This window comes from Canis lupus, chromosome 3 (genome assembly GCF_048164855.1).
Source record: "Canis lupus baileyi chromosome 3, mCanLup2.hap1, whole genome shotgun sequence".
Classification (NCBI taxonomy): Eukaryota; Metazoa; Chordata; class Mammalia; order Carnivora; family Canidae; genus Canis; species Canis lupus.
Genome location: NC_132840.1, coordinates 13,640,685 through 13,654,502, shown reverse-complemented (window position 1 = coordinate 13,654,502; position 13,818 = coordinate 13,640,685). Strand labels below are relative to the sequence as shown.

At 42.9% G+C, this 13,818-nt stretch overlaps 1 protein-coding gene across 3 annotated transcripts in view; it reads left to right on the top strand.

Moving 5' to 3' along the window:
• The first annotated feature begins 5,111 nt into the window (after positions 1-5,111).
• The window catches only part of CFDP1 (craniofacial development protein 1), a 128,669-nt gene continuing 119,962 nt past the window's right edge, over positions 5,112-13,818 (top strand). For 2 of the 3 annotated variants that reach the window (XM_072818829.1, XM_072818830.1), the window contains exon 1: positions 5,112-5,331. In XM_072818829.1, the coding sequence (XP_072674930.1) occupies positions 5,268-5,331 (64 nt within the window). In that variant the 5' untranslated portion in view covers positions 5,112-5,267. The remainder of the gene's footprint in view (positions 5,332-13,818) is intronic. The other variant, XM_072818828.1, reaches the window with a different exon arrangement.

Below are 13,818 nucleotides of genomic sequence, written 5' to 3'. Positions count from 1 at the left end.
AGTTGGAAATCGAGATTATTTGAAATTTCCATTTTTAAGCACTTGCAACTAATCTGACTTCACATTAAATGCTTTCCAGGTCAAACAACACATGCCTTTGGCCTGGAGTTGGCCTCTTTATTTGAAACAATGGAAAGTAGCTCCTACCCTGATTACCATTAAAGTGGTTAGAAACTGTGAATTTGGGTGCCTGAGTGTCTCAGTCCATTAAGTCTGCCTTTGGCTCAGGTTGTGATCCTGGGGTCCTGGGATTGAGTTCCGCATCAGGCTCCCTGCTTCTCAGGGAGTCTGCTTCTGCCTCTGCGCTTTTCTCTCTCTCTTTCTGATGAATAAATAAAATCTTAAAAAATTTTGTTAGTTTGAACAAATGTTTGGAGTGCTAGTGAGCTGTAAAGAGACTGGGAGGAAAAAAAAAAAAAAGACTGGGAGAAATGAGATGATGCTGGAGGAGAGTCTGCTAGAGAACCCCAACACATCCTTTTCCCCAGACATGGACCTCATTGATGGGGCAAAGGGCTATGTCCTGGTGTGTCACTGCAGGTTCACTAATGCTATCCAAGGGAAAAGGCTGAGCATGTTAAACTCCCAAACACCAGGTCCTAATTTCACATCCATTCTTTTCTCCTCCCATAAGGAAGATCATAGACCTAAATGCACAAACTAAAACTATAAAACTGAAAACAAGAGTTAAGTTTCATGATCTTGAGCTAGGCAAAAGCTTCTTTGGTAGGAGCCCAAAAGCACCAAGGACAAGAAAAAAATCGGTAAATTGAACTTCATCAAAATGAGAAAAAAAATTTCCTTTAAAGATTTTATTCATGAGAGACAGAGAGAGGGGCAGAGAGACAGGCAGAGGGAGAAGCAGGCTCCATGCAGGGAGTCTGACATGGGACTCGATCCCGGGTCTCCAAGATCAGGTCCTGGGCTGAAGGCGGTGCTAAACCACTGAGCCACCTGGGCTGCCCAAAAAGAAAATTTTATGCTTCAATGGATGCCATTAAGGAAGTGATGGCACACAATAGAAAGGCCTATGTTTTATGAGATTGATATTTAGAATACATAAAGAAATCCTGAAACTCAACAATAAAAAGACAACCTGATTTTAAAATGGGCAAAGGATCTGAATAGACATTCTCAGAAGAACATGTAACATGGCCAATAAAGACATGAAAAGATGTGAAAAGATGATTAACATCATTAGTCATCAGGGAAGTGTGCAAATGCAAATCAAAACTACAATGAAATGCCACTTCACATCCACTAAGATGGCTTTAATCAAAAAGACGAGTATTGGCAAGGTGTGCAGAAACTGGACTCTTCATACATTGCTGCTGAGGATATATAAAATGGCTCAGCTGCTTTGGGAAGCAATGTGGCAGATCCTTGAAAGGTAAAGCACAGAATTACTATGTGATAAAGCAACTCCACAGGTACACATCTAAGAGAAATTAGCTCTTAAGATGTGCTAAGTGAAAGAAGACAATCAAAAGACACACTGTATAATACCATTTATATGAAAAGTCCGGAATAGGCAAATCTATAAAGACAATAAGATTAAGCCTGAGGCTGGGGATTGGGAAGAAATGGGAAAGAGGCTCGTTTTTGGTGTGATGGTTGCACAAGTCTGTGAACTTACCAGAACTACTGAATCGTGTACTTTAAATGGGTACGTTTTATGGTCTGGGAATTATGTTTCAATTAGGCTGTTTTTTAAAGTTTGCTGGCATACTGCCATTGTAATGTCCTTTTAATCACAGATGTTCAGCTATTTTTTAATTTAGATAACTGTAGGACTAGGTGCCTCAGACCCAGTCATCCAGAGTATCAACAAGCAGCAATTTTCAGCTAAAAAAAAACTAAACCTGAACAAAGAGGATGTTAATTGTTGATGTCTCATCTGCATTTGTTTCTGATTACTGCCTCCCGTAGTTGGATTATAATTTTAAAAATTTTAGTCTGGTAAAGTCATAAAGATTGTATATGGCTATCCTTCTATATGGATATACTTGAAGGACTCATGGGGATGGTGTCTGAATTCTAAAATGCAGCTGATTCCTGTCCACAGTAGTTATGTCTACAAAGTCACTGCGCACACTCAATTAGAGAGTACTGAACCACTATTGGGGGAAATACAGGGTTGGGTTCCTGCGAGTCTCTGGTCACAATACTTTTGTCAACTGATCAATATATAATCTTGTTTTATGTAGGTTTCTGTTCAAAGACACCTTATTTAACGTATCTTTCTTACAGTAGTTACATGCAGTATTTCTTTATAATAAAACTATTTTAATTATAGCATTTTTGTGTGATGTCCTCTACAACACTGACACTGTATTACTTAACTCTTTCCGTCAGTCTATGCACGCATGCAGTACACGTATATAGTACATGTAGTAAACACATACGATATTCACAGAGTATTGTGAACACATACTGTATACTGCACAGTAATACAAATAGGGTCCTGAAAAAAATTAGAGATTTCATTAAAATGGTAATTAAAATCTTACTGTTGATGGAACAGCAGGATGTGTGTTGCAGCACACAGTGTGGTTAAACCTCTTGACCTTGGCTTGCCCCCAAAAACCAAGGAAGAGGTTGGTGGAATTTATTCTGCAGAAGAGGAACAGGGCAGCATGTCAGTGTTGGGCAATTCAACCTCAGAAGTTTGCCTCTCATGACTTGTTGACAGAGCTGGCAACCTTCCCTCCCAAACTGGCTCAAAAAGTTGGGTCAGCCTTGTCTGCTTGGCTTTTTGCCTCAAATCTTTAAGCATCTTGGCATAAGGGGCAAATGCCAGTGAGGTCAGGCATTTAAATTTAAGGCTGCGATCAAGCATAGGGTCACACTCTTCCATGTCATTGAAAATTCTTTCCAAGGCAGTATTCCATTCTGATATATTAGTCATTGTAAGAGGGTCAATTCTTTTTTTTTTAATTTTTATTTATTCATGAGAGACACAGAGACAGAGAGCAACTCCACAGGTACATGTCTGAGGCAGAGACACAGGGAGAGGGAGAAGCAGGCTCCACGCAGGGAGCCCGACGTGGGACTCGATCCCAGGTCTCCAGGATCACACCCTGGGCTGAAGGCGGTGCTAAACCACTGAGCCACCCGGGCTGCCCAAGAGGATCAATTCTTGAAGTCTTAGGTTGACTGACTTTCATCACCATCCTCGTCATTGCCGACTCCAGTGCCTTGTTTTGCCATCGCGTCCAGGTCTTCATTGGTGGGTTCTATTGCCTTCTCTGCCAAAATTTCCTCCACATCTTCCTCCTTCATGTCATCAAAGCCTTCTCCACTTATTTGCCGTGTGATATGCGTTATCTTTTTGACACTGTTCTTTATACTTTCTGTAACACCTTCAAAGCCTTCAAAATTTTGCACACAGTCTGGCCAAACATTTCCCAACAGCTGTTGAGAGTAGCTTGTTTGATGCTGTCCCAGGCTGTCCCAACATAATCAATAACACTGTGTAGAGTAACTGACTTCCAGTAGTCCAACATGGTAGTCTGTGTTGGACTTGAAAGCCTCGAAAGCCTTGCTATAAAGCTCCCTGGTATAGTGTGCCTTGAAAGCTTTTATTATACCCTGATCCAGGGGTTGGATGAGAGATGTAGTGTTTGGGGTCATGAAAAGACCTTCTACGTTGGGATGGGCATTTCTAAGTTCCTCAAGCAACGGACTGGGGCATTATCCAAAATTAATAAAACCTTGAAGGGAAGGTTTCTGCCCTGGAGATAGCATTCAACTTCTGGTATGAAGCAGTTGTGAAACAATAGGATGTCATCCAGGCTTTTTTTGTTCCTCCAACGGAACGGCATATGGTTAACGCTTTTTCCTGTAAGTGCTTGTGGATTCTGGGCTCTGTATACCATTAGGGGTTTGCACTTGAAGTCGCCCTTGGCATTGGTGCACAAGAGCAAGGTTGCATAGTCTTGGAATGATTTAAAGCCAGGGGCTTTGCAGGCCATTTGTGTCATATAGGTTCTTCTGCCAACGTCCTTGTAAAATAAGCCAGTCTCATCAGCGTTGAAAACCTGCTCTTCCACATATCCTTTCTCCTGTATAACACTCAGCAAGTGCTTTTAAAATTCTCCCGCAGCCTCCTGATCTGCAGAACTTGCCTCACCTGCTAGTTTAACATTGTTCACGCCACACCGCCTCTTGAAACGCGCCAGCCAGCCAGCGCTGGCGGAGAAAGGTTTCACGTTTTTCTGGCCCTGGGTTACATGACCGTAAATTTCTTTGGCTTTCAGCCTCAAGACAATGCTGTCCACCACGTCTTTTCTGTCGGTTGTCATCTCATGAATCCACAAACTTAGTCGTTTTTCCATCTTTTCCATAGCTTCCTCACGTACTATAGACGTTACTTGCGCACTTTCCGGGGGGCCTCCCGGACAGATCGGCGAATTTCCTTTTCCCTTTTTTTTTTTTTTTTTTTTTTTTGATGTACCGGATTGTTGATTCATTAACATTGAACTCGCGGCCAGCAGCGCTACAACTCACGCCTGCACGAAGCTTATCTGGTACACGTATTTTCTCCATAAGGCACCTCACAGCCTTCCTGCGCTTAGGAGCACTGGCAGCACTTCGCCACTACGTTGAGCGGTCATTTTAAACCGCGAAATCACCACCAAAAAGCACAAAAATGCAAAAAACCCCACACGGCCCTAAGTATACAGAGAAAAAGACAATCCTTTACACCCAGAGAGAGGAAGCAAGAAAGCCCACTGCGCCTGCCTTGTTCAATCTCAGCTAGTTTACCGCACCGCTGCTGGACTCGAGTTTCACCCTCTGCGCATGTCCGCGAGAAACCTCAGAAAGCACCGCGAATATTGATTTTCGGGGTTAGTCAGTGTAAGCAAGTAAGCGAACTAGAAAATACAATCCCATGAGTAACGAAGGTCAGCAATATCCCCACGGACACGTAATTCTGTTTAAGCACATTTATTAAAGCAAAGAGACCCGACAGTGCCAAAGACTACAAGTTCCGGCATGCACCGCTTCAGCGCGGAGCCTGGACTCTCGTCAAGCAGTACAGTCCCGTCAGGGGCACGAGGCGTTGGCCTGGAACTGTCGCGTTTGGACTACGTAACACTCTCTGCGCGTGCGTACACGTCGCGGGGTGGGGGGGCCCGCCCCAGCCGCCGCCGCCGCCGCCGCCGCCGCCACCCCCGCTGCAGCTTATGGTCTCTCCCTAGAGCTTTGCCGTTTGGGGCAGCTGCTGAGGTCGTGTGGTTCCGCCCGCCCCGCGCGGCAGCGACATGGAGGAATTCGACTCTGAAGACTTCTCCACCTCGGAGGAGGACGAAGACTACGTGCCGTCGGGTGAGCGATTCGGCCGGAGGCGAGAGAAGGCTTGCCCCGCCCCCCGCTTCACGTGAGGCGCTCTGGGCCCGGCGTGCGTGGCCCGGCGGCGCGGTCTCCGGCGGCCCCGTCGCGCAAGCCCCGCTTCCTCGGCCGCCTTCCCGTCCGCGCGACCGCCCCGGGCCGACACGCGCGCGCGCGCGCGGGGGAGGCTCGCGCAGCCGACGCCCGCGGCGTGTCTCGGGCCGCCGCCCCGTCTCGGAGCGCGGGAACCCGCACGTGGACGCTGGCCTGCCCCGGGGGCGCAGGCGGGGTCGGTCGGCGCAGGCGCGGGGGCGGCCGCACCAGTGTTCACGTCTAATGGGACGCGGTGTGAGCCGTGTAGGTTGTCGTCAGACCCTCCTTGCGTGCTAGCACCACGTCCAGGATCAGCCTGTCTGCTTCATGCCGTCGCGTGGGGTCTGGTTATTAGAAAGTTCACCCGATGAGGCATTTTGTCTCTGCGGTGCATACCTATTCCCCCCCCCTTTTTTTTTTCAGGCCCCTCTTCCTCTCGCTTTTTGGTGGTATAGGCTTCTCAGACTAAATCTTGTCACTCAGACCTACCCCTTCTGCTCTATTGCTTTCCCCAGACTTCCCATCTCATCTAAAGTAGCCATCCACACACACATGCTGGTGAAAAACAGAAACCCCAGGAGTCACTCCTCCTTGCTTGCTTTCTGTCTTCTGGTTCAGGCAGTAAGTTCTGTGGTGCCTATGTGGGAAGCTGGTTTCTGACCGCCTCCCCGCCCATCTCCCTGTCCCTGGACCGCCATTCTTTCCTAGGATTAGCCGTAGCTTCCCGACTGGTTTGCCTGACTCCGTTTCCGTCCGCGTCCACCAACGTTGGTCTTACGGTAATGGCCAGAGTGGTTCTATGAAAACTAGTTTTCATTTTAATCAAAGTTGTGAGTACTCATACTTAAAAATAGGGGTGCCTGGGGGCTCAGTTCCTTTAACGTGGGACTCTTGATTTTGGCTCGGGTCCTGGTCCCAGGGTCGTGAAATTGAGCCAGGGTTGGGCTCCAGTGCTAGGGGTGGAACCTGCTTAAGAGTCTCTCTGCCCCTCCCCCATCTCAGTCAGTGTACTGATCTGTGTTTTGATAGATGCTTAAGAGTTGCATGACAGTCACCAAAATTAACGGTTGCAAGGCCACCCTCCCCCAAATAAAACATAGACCATGATGTTTGAATAGAAACAGTTTTATTTCTTTTTCTTTTCCAATAGGTATGCTTCTTGTTTCTTTTGCTTGCTTTACTGCTTTTTTTTTTTTTTTTTAATTTTATTTATTTTTTCACGACAGACAGAGAAGCAGAGAGAGAAGCAGGCTCCATGCTGGGAGCCCAATGTGGGACTCAATCCCGGATCTCCAGGATCACGGCCTGGGCCGCAGGCGGCGCTAAACCGCTGAGCCACCCGGGCTGCCTTGCTTTACAGCTTTTAATAAGACTTCCATGGGGATTCCTGGAAGGCTCAGCGGTTTAGCGCGCCTTCGGCCCAGGGCGTGATCCTGCAGTCCATGGATCGAGTCCAACATCGGGCTCCCTGCGTGGAGCCTGCTTCTCCCTCTGCCTGTGTCTCTGCCTCTCTCTCTGTGTCTCTCATGAATAAATAAAATCTTTAAAAAAAAAAAAAAAAAAAAAAAAAAGATGGGATCCCTGGGTGGCGCAGCGGTTTAGCGCCTGCCTTTGGCCCAGGGCACGATCCTGGAGACCCGGGATCAAGTCCCACGTCGGGCTCCCGGTGCATGGAGCCTGCTTCTCCCTCTGCCTGTGTCTCTGCCTCTCTCTCTGTGTGTGTGACTATCATAAATAAATAAATAAATAAATAAATAAATAAATAAATAAATAATCTTCCAGCATGATGTCAAATAGGAATAGTGAGAGTGGATGGACTTGCCTTGTTCTCAATTTTAAGAGGGAATTATCAGTGTTTCACGAGTTAGTATGTTAGCTACAGTTTACAGATGCCTTTTGAGTCTGCACGTTTTAAGTCCTTTACATTATTAGCTCACTCATATGATGCTACAGAGTATGTGCTATTCTCCTCATTTTACAGATGAAGAAAATGAGGCACAGAGAATTTAAGCAAATTGATCAAAGTCATCCAGCTACAGAGTAGCTGAACTGGGATTTGAACCCTGACAGTCTGCATATACTGCTCTTCACCGATGCATTTTATCGGGTTAAAGAACTTCCCTCTACTCATGATTTGCTGAGAGGAGAATTTTGTCAGATGCTTTTCCTCCATAGGATTCTGTGTGGTTGATTTTCTTCCTGTTAATATGGTGAATTACAGTTACTGATTTAAAATTTTTTTTTTTTTTTTTTTTACACTGCAGCACTTTATTTTCTTCACATGATGACACATTGCTGGGGCCTAATGTTCTCATATGACAGTAGAATTTGTTAGGATGAATAAATTTACAGTTGTAAGTGCAAACCATTTTCCAACTCAAGGCAATTAACCAACCACCCACAGTGTTCTGGCAGGTGATTTTTAAATTTTGAATAGCCTTTTATTTCTGGGATGAAACTCCCTTGGTCATAGTGTATTCTTTTTATACATTGCTGGGGCTCTTGGGTTGCTCAGTCTGTTAAGTGTTTGACTCTTGATTTTGGCTCAGGTCATGATCTAAGATCCAGCCCCGCATTGGGCTCCACACTCAGCATGGAATCTGCTTGAGATTCTTTCCCCCTCCCTCTCCCTCCTCTGCTCTTTCTACTGCTCTCCCATGAGCTCTCTCTACTCTCTCTCCAAAATAAATAAATAAATAAATCTTTTTATATGTTGCTGAATTTTGTTTGCTACTATTTGTTGAGAATTTTTTTTTAATATTTATTTATTTATCATAGACAGAGAGAGAGAGAGAGGCAGAGACACAGGAGGAGGGAGAAGCAGGCTCCATGCCAGGAGCCTGACGTGGGACTCGATCCCGGGACTCCAGGATCGCGCCCTGGGCCAAAGGCAGGCGCTAAACCACTGAGCCACCCAGGGATCCCCCTGTTGAGAATTTTTGTATCTGCTTATGAAGGATATTGGTCTGTAGTTGTAATTTCCATGTCTTTAGTATCAGATATTGCTAGCCTCAAAAGGAAACATTTTTCCAATGTGATTTTTTTTTTTTTAAGATTTTATTTATTTATTCATGAGAGACACACACACACAGAGGCAGGCTCCATGCAGGGATCCCAGTGTGGGACCCGATCCTGGGACTCCAGGATCACACCCTGGGCTGAAGGCAGATGCTTAACTGCTGAGCCTCCCAGGCATCCCTCCAATATGATTTTTATTCTCCTGTATATTTGCTTTCAGTTTTATTAGATACTTTCTCAGATTTTCAGTGATTCTTAGTTGTTTGGCTCTTGTTTAAGCATGGGGATCTAAAAAGGTGATTGGAAGCTCTGGGTCTTTGGACAAGGTATGTTCATTTTGTTCTTTGTTGTCTATAGGGATGTTATTCTGCTTCTTAGTTTTTTGTATTTGTTTTTTTGTCATAGTAACTGCATGGAGCTTGATCTTTTTGTGCATGTGTATAATTTAAAAGTTGCTTATCTTTTATCAATGAAATTGAACATTTTAAACATATGTAATATCCAAAGCCATATTTTTCTCTTTGTTTGAACTGTTTGCAACCCTTTTATGGTGAAAAATGATCTTACGTTACTACAAAAGTAGTGTGTTAGCTTTGTAGAAAATCAGAAAATTCAGACTGTTAAGCATAAGAAAACAGAATCATTGCATTCCTACCACCCAAAGATTATTGTATTAATCCTTTAGTGAATCCTTTAGTGAACTCTGAACTTTTTTACACCCAGGTATAGACACTTGTGTTTTGTTTTGTTTTTAAAGATTTATTTATTTATTCATTCAGAGAGAGTGAGAGAGAGGTAGAGACACAGGCAGAGGGAGAAGCAGGCCCCATGCAGGGAGCCTGACGTGGGACTCGATCCTGGGTCTCCAGGATCACACCACAGGCTGCAGATGGCGCTAAACTGCTGCACCACCGGGGCTGCCCCGACACTTGTGTTTTAACCCCAACCTGAAATCATACTTTTTCATGTTATCTTGTAACCTGCTCTTTTCAGTGAACAGTCTCTCCCTGTTCATTTCAGTAAACTTTTGATTCATCTTATATACAGACCTTATTAAGATATTCCCACTGGACTCAGAATAGACTGTAGCTTGTTTATCCAAATCACAGTTAGGTTCAGGACTACTCATATTGTGTAGTTGTCCCATCCTTTAAATTTGTTTTAATCTGGCATGTTCTGTAATGACATTGATTTGCCTAAGAGATCAGGCATTATGTCCTGCAGAATGTCTTACCTTCTGGATTTGTCTGGTCACCTCCTCCTGGTATTTTAGGTTGTTCCTTTGTTCTTTGAATTCTCTGGAATTCTGAAGTTCTGAAATTCCTGGAAGTTCTATCTAGATGCTTGATGGGGGGCGCCTGGGTGGCTTTCAGTCTGTTCAGCATCTGCCTTCAGCTCAGGTCACCATCCCAGATTGAGCCCCATGTTGGGCTCTCTGCTCAGTGGGGAATAGGCTTCTTCTTTTCTCCCTCTTGTGCTCTCCCTCTCTCAAATAAATAAAATCTTTAAAAAAAATACTTGATGGGTTCAAATAAAATATTTTTGGTTAGAATACATTATAGATGACTGTGTGTTTCATAATGCATAACGTCAAAAGACCTACAATCCTTGGTTGGTTCCCATAGTTGCAACTATTGGATTCAGGGGATGAGAATCTGAGCCCTGTGTTGTGTAATTGTTTCTTACCTTGGAACTGAAGTATTCTGTGTAGTAATATAACACTTCATTTTTTGAAAACATTACTTGATAATCCCTGTCTAAATTAGTATCATTACAGTGTGAGAAGTGATATTTTTCTAATTTTGTGGTTCTTCTACAATTATTAGTTGATATTATTCCCTAGGGGATCCCTGGGTGGCGCAGCGGTTTGACGCCTGCCTTTGGCCCAGGGCGATCCTGGAGACCTGGGATTGAATCCCACGTCGAGCTCCTGGTGCATGGAGCCTGCTTCTCCCTCTGCCTATGTCTCTGCCTCTCTCTCTCTCTCTCTCTCTCTCTCTCTCTCTCTCTGTGACTATTATAAATAAAATAAAAATTTAAAAAAAATATTCCCTAAAGTATTGCTTTCCCTCATCAGTTGGGACAGGATAAATGTTTGATTCATTTTAATTATTAACTTTCAAAATAGAGAATAATTTTAATAGTAGCTTTAAGTAGTATAAATTATCTTTTGTCTTTTTTTAAAACATCATAAAGGGCTTATGGATTTATTGATTCAATGTGTTTTAGTCCACTAGCAGGTATTCCTTTTAGTGCTCAAGTCATCATGTTTAGCCACTAGGAGTTCTTTCAAGCTGGATCTTAAATCCTTTTAATGCGACCCATTATTCTTAAATAATTTCCTTGCTTTCTGCACAGCAAGATGTCCCAGTTTTACTTTGTTCTTTCCCTCCCTCAGACCTGAAATTAGATGTTTTTTTTTTTTCAAGGATCCCTTTTTATGATGAATCGTATAAAATAATATAATCTGGACTCTGAAGAGATGCTCATTGCTACTAGAGTGACAATGTTTCTGTGCCATTTCAGTGAACAGAACTAGAAAATATTTATTTTAGAGAGTACATTATTGATGGTTTTTTAAAAAAGATTTTATTTTTCAGTAATCTTTACACCCAGTGTAGGATTTCGGCTTATAACCCCTAGAACAAGAGTTGCATCATCTACCTACTGAGCCAGCCAGGCGCCCCTCATATTGATATTTTTGATTCAGTTTTAACATTTGAATTTTCATTTGATTTCTTTGACTTTATAATCCTGTGTCATTCCTCTGAAGATCTGGATCCCTAATGTTTAACATAATTACTTGCTTTAGCCTATTATGAAGGAAGTAGTTTCAAAATACCAATGTTGATGTTACCACATGGAATAAGGGCTTTTTTCTTTCTTTCTTTTTTCTTTTTTTTCTTTCTTTCTTTCTTTTTTTATCTTTACAATGGGTCTTGCTAAAGGTGCAACAGTCAAAATACTGTGTTTCTGAAGTCCTTGGAATAAATCCTGTCTGTCAGTTATGTTAATGCTTGGGTATGCAGTTATTTATTCAAACAAGTATTTGTTAGTTCAAACTGTTCTTAATTTAAGAGATTTTCAAAATTCTTCCGAAAGTTAATCACAGAGAATTCTCCCACTCTGTTCTACCCTTACCCTTATAGGTACTTTTTTTTTTTTTAAGATTTTATTTATTTATTCATGAGAGACAGAGAGAGAGAGAGAGAGGCAGATACACAAGCAGGCTCTTTGCAGCCTGACGTGAGCCTGACGTGAGACTCCATCCCGGGTCTCCAGGATCACTCCCTGGGCTGAAGGCTGCTCTAAACCGCTGAGCCACTGGGGCTGCCCTACGTATTCTCATTAGTATTTTGTTTATCCTTCCTTTTGTTTATCCTTTACAAATACAAAAAATAACATTGCAGCTACATACCTACTTAGCTTGTAGTTTGTGTTTTTTAAAACTCTTTTTGCTGACGTGATTTTACTGGAGTTTCAGAGGAAGCAAAATGACATTTGTGCATTTAGACTGCCATCTTAGTCTGGAACTCAGTCCTGTGTTCAGGAAACATTTTTATTTATCGATTGGTCTGTGGTATTCAGTCTCAAATGTGTATTCTGCAGATTTTCACATGAATGGCTCCTCATCAGCTTTGTTCTTTTTTAAATCTCTGCCATTATATTTCTAGTCTTCAAGAGTTTAAAACATTTTTTTAAAGTTTTTTGAAAAATGTTTAAGTCACTATTTCATGAATGCCATACTTTCTCTTACCTCTTTGAGGCTATTAACTATAAAGAAGTGTGTGTTTTAATTTCCTCTGAATTCCTTTCTTGTTTTAGTCTTAACTTTTTTTTTTTTTTAAGATTTTATTTCTTCATGAGAGACACACACAGAGAGAGAAGCAGAGACATAGGTAGAGGGAAAAGCAGGCTCCATGTAGGGAGCCCGATGTGGGACTTGATCCTGGGACGCCAGGATCACACCCTGAGCCAAAGGCAGACACTTAACCGCTGAGCCACCCAGGCATCCCATCAGTCTTACCTTTCATATTGGAGGCTTTCCTCAAGTGTTTGGTGGTCCTTGGTTCATTATGAGTGAAATACTTAGAAGCTGATTGGATGTACCAGAATATTCAAAACATTACTGTTTGTAACAGCCCCAAATTGGAAACAACCTAAATGTCAGCCCAAGAATGGATAAGTACATTGTGGTACAGTTGTGCAGTGAAATACTATTTTGGAATGAGAGTGAATAAATTAGAGCTACAGTGAACAGTATGGGTGACCAACACATAGTATATTGAGTGAAAGCCAGATGCTTGAGAGTGCATATTGTAGGCGTCTGTTTAAGGGTAAAAAGAAGGCAAACATGGGATGCCTTGGTGGCTCAGTGGTTAAGCGTCTGTCTTTCGCTCAGGGTGTGATCCTGGGGTTCCGGGATGGAGTCCTGCATCAGGCTCCCTGTGAGGAGCCTGAGTCTCCCTTTGCCTATGTCTCTGCTTCTCATGAAAAAATAAATAAAACCTTAAAAAAAAAAAAAAAGGCAAACTTAATCTTTGGCAAACTAAACTTAGGAGTCAGGATGGTTCTTGGAATGGGGTGGTGGCTAATGCCTGGAACAGGCATGAGGAACCTTCTGGGATGCTGGTTTGTGTTCTGGTTCTTGAGCTGGGCCTGGTTATACAAGTGTGTTCACTTTGCATAATTTCATCAAGCTATAGAGTAGACTTGTGTGTTCTTCAATGTATGTGTTATACTTCAAGTAAAGTGTTTTTTTTTTTTAAGATTTTATTTATTTATGCGTGAGAGACACACAGAGAGAGAGGCAGAGACACAGAGAGAGAGAGAAGCAGGCTCCATGCAGGGAGCCTGATGTAGGACTCGATCCCAGGTCCCCAGGATCAGGCCCTGGGCTGAAGGCAGATGCTCAACCACTGAGCCACCCAGGTGTCCCTACTTCCAAGTAAAAGTTTACGTGAAGTTAAAAAAAACAAAAAACAAAAAACTGGCTGAATCTCCATGTGGACAGCATTTATTGACTGATACCCACAGACTATGGTTATCCTGGGCATCCAAGTAACACCCTCTTATTGGGGACCCCTGAATGTTAGTGACTGAAGATGGGAACTAGACATGTTTGATCTTTCTGTTGTGTCTAACTGGAAGTCCTTAGACCTCTTTTTTGTCAAGGTTTCTTTTGATTACTTTCGAAAGATATCCAAGATACGGTGGGAACATCAATTTCTTCTTGGAACAGTTTAGTAGTAGAATTGGAATTTCTACTCATTTATTCATTCAGCACATACTTAACAAACAAGATCCATGTCCTCAAGATATGTAGAGCGTAGCAGAAATTGCAAACGTTAAATATAAGTGGATACACTTATC